This window comes from Chanos chanos, chromosome 3 (genome assembly GCF_902362185.1).
Source record: "Chanos chanos chromosome 3, fChaCha1.1, whole genome shotgun sequence".
In the NCBI taxonomy this organism is placed as follows: domain Eukaryota; kingdom Metazoa; phylum Chordata; class Actinopteri; order Gonorynchiformes; family Chanidae; genus Chanos; species Chanos chanos.
In genome coordinates, this window is record NC_044497.1 from 48,537,591 (window position 1) to 48,561,545 (window position 23,955).

At 39.8% G+C, this 23,955-nt stretch overlaps 1 protein-coding gene across 1 annotated transcript in view; it reads left to right on the forward strand.

Moving 5' to 3' along the window:
* The window catches only part of LOC115807100 (collagen alpha-1(I) chain), a 53,214-nt gene that overhangs the window by 14,456 nt on the left and 14,803 nt on the right, over positions 1–23,955 (forward strand). The window contains exons 8-31 of the mRNA XM_030767961.1: positions 8,317–8,982; positions 10,822–10,866; positions 11,423–11,542; positions 12,747–12,785; positions 12,891–12,944; positions 13,149–13,202; positions 15,009–15,116; positions 15,283–15,336; positions 15,616–15,669; positions 16,239–16,283; positions 16,530–16,583; positions 16,827–16,871; positions 17,068–17,121; positions 18,855–18,899; positions 19,006–19,059; positions 19,744–19,788; positions 20,031–20,084; positions 20,974–21,018; positions 21,124–21,177; positions 21,470–21,577; positions 21,766–21,819; positions 21,972–22,025; positions 22,415–22,459; positions 23,112–23,165. Coding sequence (XP_030623821.1) covers positions 8,317–8,982; positions 10,822–10,866; positions 11,423–11,542; positions 12,747–12,785; positions 12,891–12,944; positions 13,149–13,202; positions 15,009–15,116; positions 15,283–15,336; positions 15,616–15,669; positions 16,239–16,283; positions 16,530–16,583; positions 16,827–16,871; positions 17,068–17,121; positions 18,855–18,899; positions 19,006–19,059; positions 19,744–19,788; positions 20,031–20,084; positions 20,974–21,018; positions 21,124–21,177; positions 21,470–21,577; positions 21,766–21,819; positions 21,972–22,025; positions 22,415–22,459; positions 23,112–23,165 — 2,004 coding nt within the window. The remainder of the gene's footprint in view (positions 1–8,316; positions 8,983–10,821; positions 10,867–11,422; positions 11,543–12,746; positions 12,786–12,890; positions 12,945–13,148; positions 13,203–15,008; positions 15,117–15,282; positions 15,337–15,615; positions 15,670–16,238; positions 16,284–16,529; positions 16,584–16,826; positions 16,872–17,067; positions 17,122–18,854; positions 18,900–19,005; positions 19,060–19,743; positions 19,789–20,030; positions 20,085–20,973; positions 21,019–21,123; positions 21,178–21,469; positions 21,578–21,765; positions 21,820–21,971; positions 22,026–22,414; positions 22,460–23,111; positions 23,166–23,955) is intronic.

Consider the following 23,955-nt stretch of genomic DNA (forward strand, 5'->3'; position numbering starts at 1 on the left):
CTGATATTTTTTAAGAATCTTTCTTTTTTTTTTTTGCTCCTTGAAAAATCTGTCTTTGCCTCTCAAGACATAACCCTTTAACTACCGTGGCCTTTTTTTTTTTTTTTTTAACTTGCTGAATGACTTTGATGATCTTTAAAGTAAGTATTTCTTTGACAGCCGCCTGCTGCTGGGGCACTCTAGTTAAACATTGGCCTAATTAATCTGAAACCCCGGGAGTTCCTGTCTGTGGGGGTCACAGGTCTAAAGTAAATACCTAATTATTCCCTTCATCATTTTTGGAGAGGCCCACAGGGCCCCTGACCTCAGTGATCTTAAATACGTTTTGTAAACTCATTGCCACCAATGTAAATACGTTAGGTAAAACCATTGCTATTAATGTAAATTGGATTGTAATTCATGTTATTTTTAGCCATATGTTTAGTTAAAATGTCAATATGCAATATCTAGCAGTTTTTGGGTCTTGCCTTTGTTGTTAGAAGCCATTTTAATATAACTGTAAAATATTTGCTCTCAAGATGTGTTTGTAATGTATTGCAGAATATGTTGTGCAACAGACAAAAAAGCAATGCTCAGACATTAAAATACTGAAATTTTATTATGAAACACTATGTTACCAGATGCTATTTACAACTGAGTGCCCTCTTTCTTTTCATAAGCAGACTCCATTCACTCAATATTTTCTTGTATTTTCCTTATTGTTCTATGACTGCAGTTCTGTGTTTGGTTTCCAGATGAATTGGAAGTATTGTATGTGATATTTGCGTCATCAGAGGTCCTCTCGGGGCATGGACTCAGTAGTGCATGGCCGATATGTTTATTTGTGTATGTGTGATTGCAATGTTTTTGGCCTCCTGCTCATGACGAAAAGTTTTGATAATGCAAATATGAAGTTTTCAAAATGCCTTCTCTCCGGCTTACACTTCCCCTGTGGGTTGCCTCTGGCAACAGAATAAGTGAACACAAGACATTGATTGATTTTCCCCCTTATGGTAGACATATGTGATTACAGATATCCAGAGATTGAGATTTGGTTGTGTGTTGTCTCTAAAGTGAAGAAAATTTTAATGTTTTCCATAGAACAATTTTCTTCGCGACCCACAGTTCTTGACACTTTTTCCCCTAAGTTTCCAAAATCTATTTACACAATGCATGCAGAGTCGACCAGTTCAGTAGTTCTAGTCTTAGTCAAGACAGTACTTCTTTTAATCAAATGAGACTCACCCTCTGCTTTTAGTCGGTGTTAATGGCAAATCCAGATTGTATCAGGTCTTAATGCTTGCTTGCTCATGTTTCCATCTCTGAAGAAATCCTGGATAATTGTGCAGGTGAGCAGGCCTCAGTTTGGCTGCTGACAGTATTTTAAGCTGAGTGGTTGAGAGAAGTTTGAAATTTCCATTGACATGCCCCTGTGGCCTTGTCTTTGACCTTCAACACCGCAGGGGCCAAAGATCAGGTTGAAGAAGTTGACCTCTCCCAAAGCTCTCTTTGACTCTTTTCCTGACAATATTCTGGGTTCTGCTGTTTTATGAACTCCAGAAGAGATCTCTTTACTGTCATCAACAATGAACTAGAAAGACAATAAATACATAAGGTTATCTCTCATCTTAGGAGCCAGTTTATTCGCAGTTGTATTAAAGAACCACATTTCCAGGCTCAAAATGCTACTATGAAGCTTTTGGGTCTATTTAGGGTTTCAGGGTTTCAGGATTTTCCAGTGCATAAGCATATCTGAGGATATCAGCAACTGAGGACATCTGAGTATTTCTCTGCTGTGGAATGTTCTCCTTCTTGTAGCAGGTCTTCAAAGCAGCTCCAGGACTGAGGGTTTCCCTTGTCAAACAGCAGGTTATTCATTGAATTTTTGGCATGCACTGAACCGTTGAGAGTTGTCTTGTGGTTGTCATCCAGCGTTCCTCATTCCGCCCACATTTCATGTGCATCAGAGGGCGCAGACTGTAAGTTACACTGGTAAACCAATTTATGTTGTTACATAGCAACTATAACATAGGAGAAGGCAGAAAGTTTGAGGGAGTCTGATGGAAATGTATCTCGTGTAAAAAAAAAAAAAAGTCTTTGAATAGGACCTAGGAAACCATCTTAAACAGACAGTTTGTGAGGAATTCTGTTGGATGAGTGACCTGTGTCAGATAATATTCCCACCAGTGTGATGTGTTTTGCCAGGGTGCTTTAAATCATGATTAATGTGTCTCAGTGTTGGTGTGGCTGGGTTTGCAAGATGAACACATCTGTTGGCTGCTCTGGTTTCCTGAGGTCTCTGATGAACTGATTTAGTGAGTGTCACTGCTGCAAACTTGTATTGCAGACAGAACAGTAAAGAATTTGACATTGTGACATTAATATTATGATACTATAAGAACAGTTAAGGCACCCCTACCTGAACACACACATGTGCACACATATGAATACAGGCATGGCGTGCGCGCGCGCACACACACACACACACACACGCACATGCACACACACACACACACACACACACACACACACACACACACACACACACACTCATAAATATGTACTTAATTGTAAAGACTGGTTTCCCTTCATTACTGCTGAAAGTATGAAAACTATAAGGTGTGTAGATACCAGATTCTCTCTCTCTGTTCTTTTTTTTAAAGAACATAATCCCACTTAATCTGTTGCCATGGTAATACTGGATATTGTTGAGGTTTTCCTTGCTATTATTATATAGAAGAAATTATGTTCTTCTTTGGAATGCATTGTGAGGACATGTCAGGTCTGAATCTGTTGCTAATACACAATGAAGTCAGTTTGCTGATCTAAGCAATTTCCATGTGGTACATTTATGCCCTTTAAATGTCAGATTTGTATTGCTCTACAGCAGAGTGTTTGGTACATCAAAACGCATGGAAAATAATGGAACAGCACATTACATTTCGGCCAAAATTTTTCTTACACCACAGATGTCATCTATAAGAGATGAAGAATGCTAATCTTTCGCTATTCTCCTTTAATTAAATCATTTTAGATCGAACGACTTCCCATCTGGATTGTGTTTGTTGAAATATGTTTCCCAAAGACAGCTTTGACAAGTCCCATGCACTGTAGTTGGTTCCTCTAAATTTTCCGAATTCTGTGGCTTAATTGATGTCTTTAGTGGGTTTTTTTTTTTTTTTTTTACCAAATAGTGTTTCATTAACATTGCCAATTCTTTTCAGTCTGCACTCACTAATTAGTCTTGCAAAACATTAATGCAGAGACACTTTGCATATGATAAAAAAAAAGAACAACGATGAAGGGCTCATGCAAAGAGAATTAAAATGCTGTAATGTAGTGGTGCTAGGTCACAGAAAAAGAAATATAAAAGATGTTGCCTTTCCCTCACTGTGCATGACCTTATTGCTTACTCCCATCTAAAGTTTCATAATTACATCTCAAATACAAGGCATTCATGTCGCATCAACTCTCTCTCCCTAACCCTGGGCAATCAGATCTTTTTTTTTTTCAATGCCTTTGGCCTCAGAGCTCTTAAACATATAATTATCCTCTGTGAGGCTGTAATTTAATGCAGACGGCCCAATCTCCTAGCGTAAATCACATACGGTTAAGTGGAGATGCATCACTGCATCTGCTCCTCTCACTTGTCCTCCTTCTCCCTGCGGCATCCAAGTCAAAAGTCGTCCAAAATGATTGCCAGGGCTGTTGACTCAACGTGGACTCTTCTTTGCCATGTTTAGGAAATCCCCACAAGCTCCAGAGTCCTACCAATCTGTTGAGATTGTGGAAGTTTCTGGAAACAATTATCCTGTTGTAATTGAGGCTTATTCGAAGAAGATTCTCTCATGTGTGTCCCCCTCCTCACCAGGAACTGTCTCTTGTTCAGTCTCCACGCTTTTGGAAACTTCCAGTGAATGTCCTCTTTTTTTTTGCCATTGCTGTAGACATGAGGTAATCCTTCCTGTGGATGTCATGCCTCTCTTAGCCCTTTAATTCTGTGTGCTGTTGGTCCTCTAAGTACCCTCTCTTAGCTTCATATTAATTTAATTTGCCCCACTGGGATTTCCTTAATCTCAAAGAGATCAAAAAGAGAAGACACTTGAGGCTTTTTTTTTTTCTCAGACACTCTAAGACAAAAAAAAACCCTAAACACTTTTGAGCAGTTTGGCAATTCGGTCCCACCATTTTATTACGTCTCATCAGATTTCATGTTTTTCAGATCCATTTCCCTATGAAAGCAGGGAATTTGTTTGTGGACAAAACAAAGATTATGGATTAATGTGGATTAACTTTATGAAACACAAAACAGTCATCTGCTTTATCAACATTATTAACATTTTGGAAAGGGTTTTTTTCAGACTAAAGTAGGGGGGAAACAGCTGTTCATTATACAAATATCATATGATACATTTGTTGAAGTTTGCTACATGTTCACATTACTTTGGCAGCAAGCCAGGTTTCCAATTTGGAGTTTAAGGCACTACGCTACACAACACACACACACACACACACACGCACATTCAACACGCTCTCATTGAGAGAAAGACAGGCTCAATCAAGGAGACACCTGTTTGCTTGTGTGGCCTCAGGGAGATTTGGGCTGGGTTAGCATCTGATTCTCTCACTGGTAGGGCAAAAGTAGGCAAGGCAGCAGTGTCAGGCTGTGAATGAACGGATGGTGCGTATGTGTGTTTATGGACTGATCAGTGTGGGTAGTGGTGGCGCAGTGTGGTCTGCAGCACCTGTAGCTGTTCTGTCACCATGCTGACCTGGCTGTGGATTTTTGGATGGATCTTGCTGGGTTCTCTGAGGCATTCTGCCGAGGGCCAGCAGAATGCCCTCCGCAGGGTATGGTCTTCATTCATTTCACATCCTGTCCTAAAACATGTCTCTGGGTTTCTTTTTTTTTTATAGTTATTGCCGATGTGTTCACTTGCTGTTTAGACAATGAATGAGTATTCTCATGTGCATCCATGCTGCATCAGATTCCTGCAGCACTTTCAAACCATCAGAGCAGTTGCTGATTACACGGTATTAAGAAGGCTGTAAGAGATTTATGCATTTTTCATGGCTGTTAACAAATAATGCCTTTACATTTTTTTTGTCTCTCATGTTGACAAACTTGCCGGTAGTCTCACTCACAAGTTTATAAATATGAAGTGTTTCAATCTAGACAGATTTATATGCAAACATATGTAATATGTATGTAATTATAAACCAGCTCTGTTTCTTTGGAGACTAGTTGTGGTTTTGGCATCTGGATCCAAGATGTTCATCATGGTTTTTCTTCATGAGTGAATAACAGTCGTCACCCTGCCTCTTTAGCTGAAATTTTCAATGTGGTTGAATTCAAGGACAGTGTCGCAAGAGAGTGTGTGAATAGTTTTGGCATATCTAGCTTTGTTGCCGTGTTTCACTGGTGATTTTTGATTTTGGCTCTGTCCGTATTTCTGCTTTGCATCATATCACAGAATTCACAAATAGCAGTCCTTTAGTTGTCATTTTGGATGACGTATGATGTAAATGTATGTTTTTTGGGAAACTGCTCTACAATTCCAGTGGAGCTGGACTCAGTTTGGTTGTCATATGGAAAAGATTCTTTTTTTTTTTCTTTCTGGCAGGTGACAGTTGCTATTACCCGCTTGAAACATCACACAATATTGTGGTAGGAAAAAAATGTGGTAACAACTTTATGACTGAGACATTCTAAAGACAGAAATGAAGCCAAGAATCAGTTCACTCTGTCTTAAGTTATTCTAATGGATCTTTTATTAGCTAATTTAATAGGTTTTCTTCTTTTTGTCTTGAATTTTGTGTTTTCCAGATTGTTTCTTTTTTGCTTTCACTAACAATTGCTTGGTATTGTTATTTGGAAGAACAAAAATAACCTTTTTTTTTTTTTTACTGGTAGTTCTATTTGCATTGTTCATGGTACAAGAATCAGCCAGTTTGACATTGCCTTTAGACATGCCCATGTCTCAAAACTAGATTTACATACAGTGCCGCCTTTCAAGTCAAAGCCACCTATTGTATTTGTGTGTGTGTGCGTGTGTGTGTATGTGTGTGTTTGTTATGTTGCTGGGTTTAGTTGATCCAGACTACCTTGTTTTGCCTGTGGGCACCAGTCCAATCAGTAACACAGACAGAGAGACTCCAAACAAACCTGAAAAATTGAGGATCAGGCAGTGTAACATTCTTCACTTTTTCCAATCCCATGATTCACAGTCAGAGAGAATGAGCAGTAGTCCTGTCACTCTCCCTGTCCTCTTTTGCTTTGTGGTGCACACAAGTGTGTAACTGATGATGTATCTAATGGTTAACTTGGCTTTGACATGCTTTATTGTCATGCTGCTTAGAGTTGCATTGGGTCCGAGACCATTCAAATCCATCTTTGTTTGGGCACTGATCACATCAAGCAAACAATTCTTTCATAGAATTAGACCAGTCAGAACTGAGCCCACTCAACTATAAGAGCAAATGTGGGGAGGCCAGCCACACCTTGGATGAGTTGCTGTGATTAAGTGATTGTCAGTATACACTCATTAGCAAATATGGGTGGTACAGTTTAAATAAACAAAACAAACTGGAATCCCTTAAAGGCATTTCTTTTTCAGAGTGTTCTCAGACAAATGTGAGCTGTTACATTACCCCACAGGTGCCTTTTGTGGCGAGAATGATATGTTTGCCACCTAGTGGAGATACAATGTAACTGCTGGCATTGACACAGAGGTTTTCATATCTGAGAGGACTGGCCTTTTTAGAAAGGGCCCCTGCCGGCAGCCTCTCTTTGGCAGCCTATCAGAGGGACATCGGGCAGTCTTTGGGGAGACAACTTGGATGGTTGTATAGAAGAGGATTGAGTATCAGCTTATCTAATAGCGTTAAGGACTGAGCCAGAGAAAGAGCCATTGTTAGCAGGGCCGGAACAGTCCAGCGCCTGCTGCCCAGGTCTTCCCCCTTAAGCCCCCTACATGTCACCTGAGCATAGCACAGTCTCGGTGGCTCTTTAACTCTCCAAGAAAATGATTACAGCTTGAATCTCAGCAAGTGTTTCTCTCTCCTACTAATGCCCCCCTCCCTTTTTTTTGGGGGGGGGGGGGGGGATCATGGGAACAGATCAGTTCTGAACCACCATGGGAATGGACCAGTGCATCTAGTATTGAAAAACGGAGCAGTATAGAAGATACTAGATGTAGAAATGTTAACACATGGTATAATGTGGAAATAAAAAGAAGACAGCAGTTAGTAAAACACAGACAGATGCACGGAAACACTTTCTCTCCCTTCCCAGTAGTTTGCGCTTGTTCTTAACAAAGAGGCAAAGTGTTTTGCATTACCTTGTCATGGCTGGTCTCTCAAACGGACACAGGCGGCTGCATGGCATGCGTGCCTGCCACACAGCGCTGTTTCCTGCTGTGGCTCCCCCTGTCAGCATCCTCAGAATCCAGGATTTATGGTCTGCTAAGTTACTAGGTACCCCTGTCCCCTCTAGCCCAAAACACCACACCTAGACCATGGGATTGCATGGGCTTTTTGTCCATTAACCTTTGCATGTGTGTTTGTATGCATGTGTGAATTTAGATATGGCCTGTATATTGCCTCTTTTTTGACTGCACATTGAATGTGCCCAGCTACAAGAAATCGACAACTTAAAAATCAGAACCTGTAGACTGATATTCAGTCAAACTGAAATAATAATTCATATTCATTTGATTAATAGGGCCTGTCAGTGAAATTGCTTTGTTATATTGTAATAATGAGAAAAATATGTCTGTGTCATTTATGTCTTTGTTTACGCTGTAGATCAAAACACAGACTTCAAGATATATTTAAAATATGGTAGTAACTTTATGGATTAGCAGTCCTTGTATACCGAGTTTCCCCTTTAAATATGAGAATGATTAACACAGAGAAGTTCAGGCTTTAAAGCAGGACTGTTTTGGAGACTATGTAGCATACATATGGAAAATGTAGGGGGAGTTTGGAATGGATAATCTTTGGAGTGAGGGGTAATCTATTGCACATTGCACCAGGATTCTGTCGAAATATTGTACCGGTTTCCTACTCTTATCAAATCACATCCATTCTTATTTGTCACGTCTATATCAACAAAGATGGTGACTAGTAACATTAAAAGATCATTTATCATCTTGTCTTTTTCTCTGCCAGATATCTCGCAACTCCTGCTGATCACAGTCAGTGTGGTCCCTGATTCTCATCTAAAAGTAAAAATAGGGAAATGTAATCACTATTCCAGTGATTCTCTCCCTCTCTCTCCCTCTCTCTCTCTCTCTCTCTCTCTGTCTGTCTCTCTCTCGCTTCCTCTTTCTGTAGGCTCTCAGGGGAGTCGGTACCTCTCGTGGTGATGGGACTCTTCCCACAGGTTCAGAGCGTCAAGGCTCTGTGGGCAGAGGGGATGTGTTTGTAGTAGACGAGGACACCGACTTAGCCGACCACAATATCCTGTCTAAGAACGGTGGCCCACCTCACAAAATACAGCCAACACAGACAAAAGGCAGCAAGCCTGAATCTACGTCCAAGATCCTGGATGAGAACATCACAACAGACAAGATCAAGACTGACTCCAGGAGCAGGACCAAGGAACCCTTTCCAAAAAAACCTGTAGATAATACCATCGTTGACACGGATATTCGGACACCCTCTGTTTCTCAGAAAAAGCCCACCGAGGGGCCTCCTGACGGAAAAAGCTCACCGCAAACCCCGCTGGGACCAGAAGATCCAGAGTCAAACCTTCTTGCAGAAGAGAAAGATTACCTTACATCCACTCGTGCTCCTCCTCGCAGTAGCACTGTCCATATATTTACACAAAGGAAGGGAACACCTCACAGTGGCACTAATGTCCCAACAAGAACAGGTGCGGAGCACCCACGTACCGTGGTACTCACACCCAGAGACGGAGACATTGTAACTGGGTCCGATGGTAGAATGTATCGGCTTCGCAGAGGACCCCCAGGGCCAATGGGACCCCCTGGAGAACCAGTAAGTCTGGGTTTTCTCATTTTTTGTGGTGATCTCATATTCTTTTCTTTGCCAGCCATAGGGCACTGTGCTGGGAATTATAGCTTTCTAGTTTGCCATGTTGACAATGTAGATCCACTGCTTTCTTAAAAAAAAAGAAAAAAAGAGTAGCATTCATTCACTCTTCGTATATCAACCACAACAAATGTAATATCAACCCTGGTTCTGCGGAAAATAAATAATACAGAAAGAAACGAAAGAAAACCAAGTCCATGCCTCGTTTAGCCTCACGTCAATAGAACGGGCAGCTCTGAGAGTCAATCTATTCTCATCCATCAACTGTTTGCACATAAGGGAGATGTTTAATGTCTTTGATGTTATTCTCTGTGTGCATTTTTCAGCTGTTCAAAGCTTTACAATGTACGGCAAGTGTCAGCACGTCTCTCTACATGCTTTATCACGCTGATCCAGCCCTGTTGATTGGTGAAAGGAAATAAGGCCCGTCTGTGGAGCCCAATCAAAATGCCATGTTCACCTGGCTTTACGAGCCAGGCCCTCACAGGCCCTGTAGCCCAGTAGAACCAGACCCAGATGGTACATCTGGAGGCATCTGGACTAAGTCCAGCGGTTTGGGGGCTATAAAAACCTCCCATTTGGAGCTCACGAATCAACTGATTCATCCCTGCTGTTGGAGACATGAAGGAAGATGCCCTGCTGGCAGGGAATAAAAGGCAGCAGTAGGGAGAGATTCTGTAATTAAAATCCCTCCTCTATCCCCAGCAAACTCAGATAAAGTCCCTATCTCCTGCTGATGGTCGTAAAATAGCCGGAGTTATATTCCAGTGCAGCGTGTTTGCTGAAACAACAGTCTCTGTCCTTACTCATAAAGGGGGTGGGCAGTGGTTGCTTACTGGAACCCCTGGACATTTCTCTCTGTTCTTGCTTTTCACTCTGTGTGCAGTTCCTTCCTAATTCTGGAGATTTACTGTTGCCTGTTGGTACGAGTAGACTTTTTTTTTTTTTTTTAAGTGGCTTGAGTGAAAAAATCTGTTCTGTATTTTGAATATTTATCCTTTTTGCCAATGAAGTGAAGTAGGTGTGAATGAGTAAAGGAACAGAAAGCAAAAATAAATCTGGCCAGTATTTCCAAAGGTGTCAGCATGGACATGTAGGTTTCTGCTCTTCAAAGCCAATTAACTGACACTGCCGTTTAATTTAACCACGCTGTCAAGATGACTGAGACAGAGATTTATGAAGTCATCAAAAATTATAGACTTGACACTGTTTTCAAAGGATTGTGTTTATGAGGTCCTGAGAGGAAGCTGGTTTGTGGACTGTTTTGCTTTGAGGAATGCACATTGTGGGGTAGAGGGACTGAGATTAAACACATTCTCATATTTATGGTAGTCAACAGGCCACTTAAGTTTGTCTTTTTTATTGACTTAATGCTTTTATAATCACTGGGGGAGAAAAACCTTGAAAATGAACTCTTCAACTGGTGTTAAGCCTGGTGAAGGCAAAAATCCTGAAATTTCTCTGTCACAAATAGTGCTGACAATATATCTGTCTAATTTTTGAGGACTTTTGTGCTGATGAGTTTATGACAGCGCTCTAAAGGAATCCTGCCTAATTTTTATTGTTGCAAACAATACTGACATTCTGTGTTTGCAATGTGGCACAGTTTTGAGGGCTTTTTTTCTTTGACAGTTTTTGCTTTTTAGTATAGGATTTCTTACTTGGGATTATAAAAGCTTTGAATCTTTATTTTGCCTAGAATTAGTTCCATATGTTAAGACCTAGCATTCACCTGTGCCTTTTGTGTACATTATCACTATTGGTATGGTCTCCTGTTCACATTAGGGTTGTCCTGGGAATGAAGGCTATCCTGGATTTAAAGGTGACAAGGTAAGGGCAACATTTTTAGTTCATGTTTAATGTTTTCTGTTGATGGACAGTGGCAGTGTTGTGGTATTCAAAGGTTCTATTTCAAGTTTAACATTGTGTCACAATAAATTCAGACATGCTGAAGTTTATGTAAAAATTCATTTGCTTCTGCTCAGAGTGCTTCTGAAGAGTGAACTTCTTGACCTTTCAGTGACTTTGTCTGGTTTCTGTCATCTTTCTATGCTCTGCGTCAAGTGCCATTCAAAAATGCTCCTTAGTGCATCTGTCAACCAGTGCACTGTATATGCAAAGCTACATTGTTATGCAAAATAAAAAATAAAACATCACAAAAGGGAAATTAACAAATTTCTAATCATCAGCATTAATCAAAATCAAATTATATTTTTTCTTATTTTTAGATATTTCTCAGGCAGACATAATTTTGGGAATAAATTTGTTTAATCTACCTATTTTTTTCTCATTATTGTAAGAGAATAGTAGAGACATAGGTTTATCGTCTCTTTGAAAGACTGTTCAATAAGGCTGTCAAAGCACATTGTCACGGTGATGTTCTTAGGGCTCTTTAGGGCCAGAGGGGCGCCCAGGTTGGCAAGGAGATTCAGGACCACCTGGACCACCTGGGTTGCCCAGCCTTTACCTGTGGAGGAACACAGAAGAGGAATGGGCTGCCTTTAGGGTGAGTCTCTGCCCACAGCCTCACATCTTTGTCACGCAGCGGGTCAAGAGAAACACATGAGATGAAGCAGCCTGGATCACTCTAGTCCTTCCCCTAAGCCATCCTTTGAGTGTTATTGCCCTGTCTGCAACATTCGTGACTGTGAACACACACTCCATTTCTCATCTCTGTAATGGAGATTTGGGACACAGCTGCAGTTTGTGTAAGAGCAGTCAGACAAGACAAAAAGACGCTGTTAGAGAATGAGGGACCATTGCTCCAGTAATGGCCTATTTGTTACTGCAAGCCTTTGAACTTTATCATAGGCTGAGATACCCTAATGCAATTCTGCCTCAAAAGGGAGATATTTGAGTATCCATGTTTGGTTACAATAAGTCAAAGGTCATTTCCGTTATGGAAAGGAGTTTGAGGAGATTTCTTTACCAGTTCAAGCGAACATGCCCTTCATTGGGTCATCAGTGTACCATCAATCTCTCCACTCCAATTTACGCTGTCTTCCCTCCCACCATCTGTCTCCACAAAAATGTATACATCTTCTCCTCTTTTGCTCCCAGAACAGAGCGCTTTAATTTGAACCAGAATCTGGCCCAGGTTCACTCTAGGTCTGTGCTTTGTCCTGCATGCAAGATGCTGTCTTTATGAACTGCGTGTGCTTTACAGCTCCAGCACAACAGTGCTGCTTTAACAACAGGCCTGAAGTGGAAGGGATGACTCATAGTGATGCGAGACATGACACAGAGATGTCGCTGGCTAGAGAAATCACGATCAGTTCATATGGGTGTGAAGCTATGCGAGACTCAAGAACATCCGTGATCAAATACAACCAGCACTTTCCTTTGGCTATGTTAGCAAAATTGAAATGGATTGATAAGATCAAATAGTATGACAGGTTTAAAGCACTGTAAAGTTTTCCAGTACTTTCAGCTTTGCTACACAGGCTTTTAGAGGAAGAGCCATGGGTTCAGTTTTAGATGACCTTCAGTTAGACTGTATTTCATGAGCCATTGGGCCTACAGGGTCAGAGTCTTCAGGTTACACAAGGAGGTGCTCATTTGGAGAATGTTTGAAATAGGATCAAGGAACAAGTACAGGAATGCCCTGTTGTGAATACTGTTGTTTGTACATAGGACCAAAGACTTAAAACTGCTTGAATAAGCTGCTGACATCCTGTAATAATCCATTCTTTCTTTTTATCTTCTACCAGAAATCCTCATTCTTCCAACTGCTACTTTTGGGTTGGCCTGTAAGTATGAAGCGCATCCGAGAAAGAGTTCGAGACTAGGAAGATGTGTGATGTCTGTCCATACAGAAAATCGCTGACACTGTTTTCTTCTTTGTGAGCTTGTAGAGGCAGCAGGGTCCTCCTGGACCAGAGGGGCCAATGGGGAAACAAGGCCCACAGGTCAGTAAGACTACCTTTACTTCCATGCAAGACTTGGTAGAAAATGTCCATTCAGATACCTCTGGCCACAGTTTGAAGACAGAAGTGCAGTCTTGACCTTTGAGACGAGATCAGTTGCTTTGCTATGTCCTCACTGAACAGATACAGTCTGGTCTTTTGAATGTATACGTCTCTTCATTTCTGTCTTCTTTTGCCTTCATCCAGGGGCCACCAGGGGAACCAGGTGTGCGAGGCCTTCCAGGTCGCATGGGAGACATGGTAAACAATATCCTCATTGTGATTTGCTGGTGTAATGCATTAAACAGATGAAAATGGAAAAAAATGAATGAAATGAAAAAAATAAAATGAAAAAAGAGCGGAATGTACAGCAAAAATGAAAGAAAAATTACGGGTGAAGGAGAAAAATATATGGGGAGATAGGGAAATTCTTCATCTTTTCAGAATTCTGTGGGATGATGCTCACTGTATTAGTTGTTTGAAAAAATATTTTACTTTTTAATCCAGTCATACTATGGTGACAAGTGCAATTTCTTTCATTTACATTTGGGGCCATATTGACATTAGAGGTTTCATTATAATTTTGCAGTTTCATTAAACTGAAGGCATTTCATTTTAAGTTGTTTATATTTTATATTTTATCTGTGGAATAGGAAAATGAGTAAATCAGACGCAAGTCCACTAGTCTGACCGTACATAAAACACATGCTCTGGCACTCCACACTCCTCTCATGGTTTTGTAGAAATTGACATTACAGGTTTTGTCCCTTTGCTTCCCAAAGACCTCAGATGAACTTTCTAATAAACCTTCTTGACTCTAACCTCAAAATGAAACCTAATTTCACATCAAAATGGGAGGGAATTCAGCTATTTTTATACACCTCCTCTCGAATTGCTCTGTAAACTCTGCTGTCTGTCTGGTGTCTGAAACTTTGAACTTATGAGAATGTATTTTAGTTTAATAGAGTATTTGTGTGCATTTGAGAGCACTGGACATTGGGGAAGTGGCCACAAGCCTTGCAGTTTGGTACAGAGCATCTTGAAATACTATGAAGCACAAGCAGCCAAGTGGCAGATTTTTAGGACTCATTTGCCCTCTGAAGACCTCTGAACCTCTCTGAATATTCAAAATTAGGGCAGGGTAAGGGTCAGGTTAGAGACTGAATTCTCTTTAAGTCACAAAGGTGTAATGTATGGGTTGTGGATAACAAAGACTGGGGTAGACACAATTTGTGTGATAGACTTTTGCTTTCACTGGCTTTACACCATGTGACGCAATTTATTCAGCCACAGACTTGCTAGAATGGTTTATATTAATGTGCATGTGCTTGTGCTTGTGCATGTGTTTGTGTGTGTGTTTGTTTGTTTGTGTGTGTGTGTGTGTGTGTGTGTGGTAGCTTTGTGACCCCTCCCATTCTGTCCCAAAAGGACATGCCTCATTTTTCAGTCTGACCAACTTTCACATATCCATCATTCCAACAGAGTAACACAAAGCTCTGTTTTGCAAACTCAAGGACGAATGCATCCAGATGTTCCTTTTTTAATTTTTTTTCCTTAATGTGAACAGATTGGCATGTGCCTTTATCATAGTGAAATGATCAGTCTTTGGCTTTTCAGGTTTTGACATGCACCATTACAAATCATAACTTTAACTCCACTTTAACCTCTGTGACATTTTTCAACTTCTTTAAAAAACAGACCCCAGAACTGGACAGACTTGACAAACAATACCTCCAACTTTAGCTTCTAACTGCATGGTACGTCAGTAGAGGGCAGTGTACAGTCAGTATGCATCAACACAGAGCAATTCAGAACCAGTTTGGTTCTTGTGCCGACTTGGTTCAGAGCCATTTGAAAATGTCTCTGTGATTAATCATTTATGACAACAGAAGAGACCTGAACCTGTTCTCTCAAGATGTTATGATGACAAATAATATCCACAAGTGTGCTAATCCTGTCATCTCACATTTCAAGTTATTACTGTAATTTTTTGGTATTGGCTAACAGGACCTTTATTTACCATACTTACCTACCTCTTACTGGTTATCTGTCTGGTTTGCACTATAGGGTGACCCAGGCCCAAAGGGTGTGGCTGGCAGGGCAGGGAAAAATGGCAAAGATGCTGAGAATGGGCTGGATGGGCAGCAGGGACCCACAGGTGTACCTGGGCCACCGGTAAAAACAAAGCTTAAACTGTCCTCAGAGATCATCAAAGCCTGATATATTATTCTGTTTTGAAGCGAGGGATGTCTGAATAATGTATGCACTATCAGTCAATGTCTATCATTATTTCACAGTTTCACTTGTATTCATTTTGTGTCATGTCCCATCTGTCATCCAGGGACCACTCGGTTATAGAGGGGAACCAGGTTCACCAGGCGAGAAAGGAGATGAGGTGAATTATTTAATCAGAGAGAGACAGAGAGATGAAATGGTGGTCATGGATTCTGTGTCATTTTGTAGTAGAATCATCATTACATATTTTCTGTGTTGTAACAGTCCCTTTTCTTCACAGACAATGAAAGGTTGTGTAGACTTAAATTTTGTTAGCTGAAGAGGTTCTTTATATACGTTGAGGAAGTTCTTTATATACATATTACACATAATATTATATTATTATTATTATACATATATACATCTATATGTACTATTACCACTGTTTTACACTTCTAAGGGTCTGATAGGAACAGAGGGGCCAGTTGGTGACATCGGGGACCCTGGAGAGAAAGTAAGGTCTACACTTTTTTTCCTTTTATTTTTCACGATGACTTGAACAAACTGTTTCATTTTCTTCTGTTGTAACACTAGAATGATGAGCTCTGGTTTATACCAGTAAATAGCCTGAAATATGGTACCATCTAGTGGTTAGATGAAGAACTGATCAATAAAATTGCATAACATCCCTGGTAGCTCTGTATAGCATGAAATTTTATAATTGTATACTTTTATTTATTATGCACTTTTACCAATTGCTTTTTGGAAATGCTCTTATGGAGATAAAAATCTATGACATCTGATGATGCCCATAAACAGTTTATAAAGTAATTTACGGCATTAGTGCCTGAGATATTCTACTTAGGATACCGAATAGCGACAGAATTGGCTGGAATGATGGCTTTATAGCTTAGAAAGAGAGTCAGATGATGCAGAATTCTCAGGCCTGAAGTATTCATCATTCATAGTGTAATCCAGTCATTGACAATTTCCCTGTATTTACCATGAAATTATCTCAGGGAACTACAATGCATGTTTATCAGTTCTAGCAGTATATGTAATATTGTGATCTGGATTATCTAGGGATTCAAAGGAGCACCTGGACAGCGTGGTCCAGCTGGACCTCCAGTAAGTCTTTTCGCATTTGAACATTGTATTGGTAAATTACTGTGATCATTTATGAGTTTATATGCTACACTCTAATTGTGAAGTGATACTTTTTCTTGAAATATATTGAAATATCTTATTGCTCTTTCTGTGAATGTGAAGTGGGGCAGAAACAGTCTCATTTTAAAAACACTTTGAAGTAGACATACTTTATCATATCTCAATATGGACTCAATTGAATCATTTGTCTTTTCTCTTTTTTTGCAGGGACCACAAGGCAACAGAGGGATAGAAGGCCTTGAAGGGCCTCTGGGTCCAGATGTGAGTGAGACCATACCAGCTCTACACAATGCACTGTGTTCCTACAATACAATAATATGACACACATGGTGAATCTCAGACAAGCAAGATATTTCTGTGTCTGTTATTTTTTGAGAACATCAGCATATGCAAAGAAAGATGATTTTTGAAAAGGGGCCGTGTTTGGGTTAAATAAAGATGGTTTTTAAGGTCATTGCCCCTGCTTCCTGTCAATCTTTTGTTCACAGCTATTTGATTTTACAGGGAGAAGATGGGTTGGATGGCCCATCAGGTCCTCCAGGTGTACCAGTAAGTCAGAGTGGGATCCTTTACAGAACAGATGCCAAAAAGTCTATCGTGTGAAACATTTAATTATCTGCTTATAACAAATAATTATCCGAGATAATCTCGGTAATTTTCGAATGCCCTTGCCCCATTCAGTACTTCTGGGGATAACTGTTGCAACTGAATACATGTAGCTATATCTGTGTTAATATTTCTGTAGGGACCCCCAGGTCTAACAGGTATGGTTGGAGCTCAGGGAGTGAATGGTTCTCAGGTGAGTGAATAACACAGCACTATAACATCTATGCAGAGAGGAGAACAAAGCGTTCAATAAGCAATTTGTAGTTCATGCGAAACTAGACTTGAGGCAATCCTCATTTTAATAATAATAATGGTGTTTTTCAGTTTTTTACGATTGCTTACACACTAAAATTAAAAATAACACACAGTTAGTAAAACCTGACACTCAAGGAGCAAAACCTCAGCCCAGATCTGCACAACTATAAGCACATTCTCAGCCTCACACTTTTTGCAAAACACTACACACAGTGTTTTGCAAAACACTAAACACACTTCTCTACATTAGACACAGAAATCTAATGTGCTGTCACTTCTTTGCCATTTCAAGACACTGCCCTTCAAAATACCACGCTTATGAACCAATTGATCAAACACGGTTGTCAGGTGTACAAACACTTAGGTGCTTCATTGTAAGTTCACTAATCAGGCATAAGTACTATAAAAAGGCAACAGGTGAGTTTACCTGTCTTCAACAAAAATGGAACATTGGCCACAGAGCTATTTTGAATGCCCCAGGCCAACATGGTAGTAAAATCACAATGTGCACTGCAATCACGCAGAATGGGGTCCTCCACCGCCATGCCAACTGGGGTCCTTACAACACAGCCCACATACTCACATTTTAGGACATACTACACAACATTGTCACAGCAGAAGACCAAATGGATGCAGAGCAGATGAAATGCATTGTCATCTGGGACAACGTATCTGTCCACCAGTCTGTGCTGGTCCAAAACTGGTTTCATCAGCATCCACAATTTTCACTACAGTACCTTCCACCATATTCTCCCTTCCTTAACCATTTTTTTTATCGGCATGGCGGTGGAAGGTTTATGGTCTCCAGCCCTATGGCAGGATACCCCTCCTTCAAGCCGTGGAGGAGGCCTGCAACCAAATTGATACAGGGCCCATGCAAGGATGGATTCACCATTTAAGAAGACTCTTCACTTACTGTCTTATGAGAGAGGACATAGCCTGTGATGTAGACAAAGTGCTATGGCCAGATCCAGCTAGGCAAAGAAATGATGCTTAGGGTTTTTTTTAATTTCAATTCATGCTTTCTTTTTTGTCTCCACAAATGTTTTTGCTGTGTTTATGGTATGTACTATATTCTATTTAGAATATGTTCTGATCTGATTTTCAGTGCACAATGCAACCTTTGGAAATGCATAGATGTACTAATTGATTTTCAATGTATCAAGAGAGATAAATATTTTCATCAGTGTGCAGCACTTGTCTTGTGTGTTGTGTTTGGTCATTATATTCATGTACTTCACTCTAACAATATCTCTGAAAAAAAATCAAACCCAGACTATATCATTAGAAGAGTAGAAATGTTTAAAGTGTTTTAGATTGAGCACAGCAGTGTGTAACTGGTTCAAACAGAATTGGATCGTATGAATCATGTGTGTGACATACAGTGACAAAATTGGGTTTTTATAAATTATTGTATAGTTTTGAATGAAGTGCTTCATTTTGCAAAAGATCTTAGGTGCTCTGCTACTTGTGTGTGACGTTGTGTTAATTGCGTGTGCTGTTTTGACAAAATGAGCCCTGTCTTCAAAATTGTGCTTTTAAGCAATCGTAAAAAACTGCAAGATATGCTGCTCATTCTGCACTGCATACTTGTGTAAATATTATGATATATAAAGTGAAGCTATCAATTTATGGAGGAATGATCAACATGCTGATTTCTCTGGTTTACAGGGAGAGTTGGGGCCAGCTGGAGCTGTTGGCCCTCCAGGGCCACAGGTGTGTATATGGTGTTATTTTTGTCATTTTTTTACATTGAAATTTTTTGATAAACACAGTGATGATTTCTATGAAATTTCTTCTATTATTTGTGCATTATCACTAGGGGCCTCAAGGATTACAGGGGCAGAGGGGGCCTCCAGGGCCCAGGGGTCCACAGGTGAGAACCTACCGGAACTGTAGCTGTACTGAAATGCAATAAAGACTTTTACATCTTAAAACCTATGTTTTAACTCTGAAACCGTTTCTTACTTGCTAGAAATGAAACACTTGCAAACCATTCAAAACAACTTAAAATAATTGCATTCGGTGAAGGCAGTCCTAACATTTAACAGCAAAGTGCTATCCGGTTTAATGATCGCTCTTACGATGCACTTTCTGTCCTCTGTACTTGTCTCTGGCCCTGATTTTGTCTAATGAATGTCAGACAAATAATCTCCTCTTCAGAGGCCATATACATCATGGATCTTTTTTTCAGCTTGTCAAATGGAATTAACTCAGAAGTACAGAAAGATTGGTTGGCTGGGTCCAAGTGTCTCATCATTATATTTTGCTCTATTTAAATTGAACATGGAGTGCCACCAGCTCCATGGTGTCTATAGAATCACTCTGCAAAGACACGGTATTAATGATTTTATTTCAGAATGTAGCACATATATGCAACAAACTGAAGTATGATTCACTGAACAGCTTCTTCTGTAGTCACTCAGAAAATATGTAGAGTCAGGACCAAATTCCAAAAATGACTCTACTATAGTGCTAAATCACTACACCAAGTCACTGAATGGTTGTGTTTGACTAGAGCAGCCTTTAATGATCAGAATCCATTTGATGTACTCCACAGGGTGAGATGGGCAAGGAGGGCCTGCCAGGTCCAAAAGGTGATCCTGTAAGTTTATCCACTTGTTTCCTGTGAGCTGTACATGGATGGGAGGCTCCTGCTAGAGTACATTTTGATGACTACAAAGAAATAATGGTGTCCGAAACAAAACATTTACCACTGATGTAAATGACGAAATAATTTGAGAACAAGATAGTTCCTTGTGATAGAGCTGCTATTTATATGTGTTGATTTGACTAATTATACAAATTCTCTCTCTCTCTCTCTCTCTCTCTCTCTCTCTCTCCCAGGGGCCTGTGGGTCCAGGTGGCCTTAGAGGGGAGCCAGGATTTGAGGGCCCTGCAGTAAGTCCTACAGCGCGTCTCAAATAATCCCCACTTTAGTGAGGAATAGAGGAACATCTGTTGAAGTGCATTTGGATCTAATATTCTGTTTTTTTGTACAACTAAAGAGAATGGAGCACATAAAATTCATGCCACAAAGCCCTTTGTCCTGTAAGTGAATATTTGGCTGACTTTGAATTCCTGTTTGGTGACACTATCATGGATGGAACAAAATTCATATGGTTTACATATGATTATCTTTCAAGTTATCATATAGCTCTGGTTCCAGTGACACTGTGCTCTGCTTGACGACTGTAACAGCTGATAGGAGTGCCTCTATATACATCAAACCAGTAAAAAAAAAAAATCACACTTCATAAGAAATGAAATTCCAGACCTGCAATTAAATGATGTTTGTAGCTATGTCTGTTTCCCTGAGAAGACATATAATTCAAGGCTTTACCATTTCTGATTAGACCAAGATGAGGCAAGTGCTCAACATCAGTGTTTTCAATTACTAACATACATCAAATTGTTAGATGACCATTTGTTTTTAATCGTCACAGAACATTTGTAACTGTTAACATTCGCGAAATATCTGAACAACACTGTCACTGCTAAATTCGGATTACTGCTTTGAACTATGCAGTGAGACATCTGTTTAACTCAGTGGATGCTTACACAATAAAAACAGAACAACAACAACAATAACTTTTGCAATGCCAAATGTTCTCTTCCTGTACAAACTAACTCTTCCACAGACTTTATCGTTTATGTGAGTGAATGTCTGCTCTTAAGCTGTGAACATTATCTGTGCCCTCACAGGCGAAGTTTCCTGAACAAATATTTTAATTGTCAGTATTGAAAATGTGAACGATTCCAGTCTTTAATTTCCTCTCTCTCATCATAGGGTGCATTAGGAACACAGGGTCCAAAGGGGTTTGCTGGTGCCACTGTAAGTAAACTTTACGAAGTTCTTAAAGACTAGATTTTTGATCTTTTTACATTAAATGTAATTGAAACAGACACTATGAAACTATTAAATTGAAACTATGTATAGGGGAAAAGAGGAGCAGATGGAGAGAAGGGGGACACTGGACCGAAAGGAGACAAAGTACGAACCCGGATCACACACAGTGGTCAAACCCTTCGCGTTCCTGCATTATTAAGGAATTTAAATATATGCATAGACACAACTTTCCTGCTCCATTACTATGTTAACTTTAGCTTAATGAAATAGGTCCTTGCATCTCTTACCGAATTTTCTTTCTTTAGATCCTTAGTCCACTCATACATGACATAGATTCAATCTGAGTGTACTACACCCAGATAAATTTCAGCAGCGTCCACTCAAAGTAATAATTTTAACATGGTAGCTTTTTCTGCCTCTCTCTCCTTCTCCTCAGGGTGCCCAGGGTGCAGCTGGGATACAGGGTTCACAGGGGGAGCAGGGACCAAGTGGCCTTCCTGGTTTTCCTGGGGTCAAAGGTCAGCCTGGCACAAAGGGTATTCAGGTACAAATTGCTCTTAACACCTCACTATATCCTCATATTCTATTTGGATTATGTGAGTTGTTCAGAACGAGAAAATGTTTTATACGGGCCCTTTGATGGATTTGGGCAGATATTGGTTTATATGGCCACTAGAGGATTATGTGTAATATACATCTTATACACTAAGGCATTTGTCTGTCCTCACATAGGGAGAAGATGGAGAATCTGGACCACAGGGAAAACTGGGAAGAGAGGGACCAAAGGTCAGAGCTGTATTACCATTTAGATCAATTCTCCCACTGACTGTAATAAATAGCCCTGGGTTGCAAGCGAAAAGGAACTGGCTTGCATGTTGGACTGTCTCTGTATAGCTATATGTTATCTATATTAAGTACTTGTCTTTGTGTCATTGAAGGGGAGTAGGGGTCCAGATGGTCGAAGTGGAAAACCTGGACCAAGAGGGCCAAAGGTAGCATACCTATCAGCAGTTTGTTCTGACTATATTTTTGATTGTAGACTTTCAGACATGCCCCCTCCTCCTCCCATGAGTCATCAGGCATTGTTAAAGTCAATTATTAAAGACAGCATTCGAGGTACCACCAGAAAAAAATGATGTCTTATCCATTCACTGTTTCATTTAATTAAATCCTGTTACCTCTTAGCGACAGTGAACAAATTTAGTGATATTGAACAAATTAAAGTTACAGGTTCTTTTTCTTTCAAATCGTTTTCTCAGAAAATTGAAGCCTTGATAAAGTCCATAGTGTCTATTAACAGGTTGTAATGTGAGTAAAGTTGTTATGTTCTTTTATGAAGTAAAATGATTGATGTGACTGATGATGCCTGCTCTTCACTCAGGGTCGAACGGGACAACGTGGTCATTCTGGCATGCCTGGACCAGTGGTGAGAGAATCCAGAGATGACTAAATCCATTATTACTACAGTTCCCATATGAATTACAAAACAGGGAATTAGAATATGGGTTTTACTCTTGAATTTATATTGCATTACAATCTATTAGTAACTAAAAACGTGGATTTAGAAAAGAGGTTGTTTTCTGAAACCTGAAAAAAAAAATCACTGTATTGAAATGCCTTTTCATTCACAGAAATTAATTAAATGAGAGTAATTCATATTTGATTCTGCTCAGAGAAGCAGCCAGTCATAAAATGTATGCCGTTAATGAATGGAATAATAGGGAGCACTTTGTTTGTGGCAGTAGCAGCTTTTTTCTTTTTCTTTTTTTCTTTTTTTTTCCATCAGAAATTTTCATTAAGATAAGATTTTGGAAGTTGCTTCGTGAGCCAATAATTTTATTTCACACAAAAAAAGGAAACACTCTTTTATTATTTTTCATTCGTAGTTTAAAATATTTAAAGTAGTGAGAGATGTCCCTGAGAGGCCATGTACTGCTTGTGTGTGTGTGTGTGTGTGTGTGTGTGTGTGTCTGTGAGTCTGTGTCTGTATGTGTGTACATATATAAATGTGTTTATGTATGGATTGGTTGTCAAGCTATTCACCTGGCTAAGACAATCATTGTGTTTTGTCTGTGCAGGGTTTGCCAGGCCTACCTGGGATAGAGGGAGCTGAAGGAAAGCCTGGTACACAGGTTCCCATTCTATATTCTAATACCATGATTACTGTTTCATTTTCTGCTGCCTTTTATATTTATACATGGATAGAGAGTTCCATGGTGATTCCTGAGGATGGAGTTTTGCTGAATAAATGTTTGCGCTGTGTTGAAATGGCCCCATAGTAGAGCCATATAGTAACTTCATATGTGTTTCATAGCACCTTAACACAGCTTCAAAGTCAATATCTTTGTAAATAAACATCAACATTCCTCACATTCAGAAACATGCTGGTCAGTGATCCTATGACAGATAAAGAATCATTGTTTGGTGAAGTATGAAAAAAATGCACTCTCCATTAAAAATCCTAATTCAGGTAAAAATGAAGTTGTAGGCAGTGTACTGCACTAATGTCAACATCATTAAATTATTTACCGGATTACCCAAACATTCCTTTTTTAAACATTCAAATTTCCACCAGCAGGGGGCTAATTCTTTTGGCTTGATAATTTGGTTTGCTGCTGTGCATCACAGCTTTGGCTGTGTATTAAAACATTTTTATGCTCATCATTGAGTTTAATGCAGTGTTTAATGTATCTTGTACAGATACATAGGGTTAATCTGTAATCATAATACTGAGTCTTGTACTGCAGTCTTACCTAATGATGTCTGAGCTTTTATTGATATAGTCAAAAATACATTTTCACTCCAAAATTTTTGTCAGACTTTTTATTAAAGGTTGGCTGTGCTATTGCTACAGAGGTTGTTAACGGAGGCGACATTTGTTATTCTGTTGAATTTAACTCTTGCAGTTGCTTTTGTGTTCTA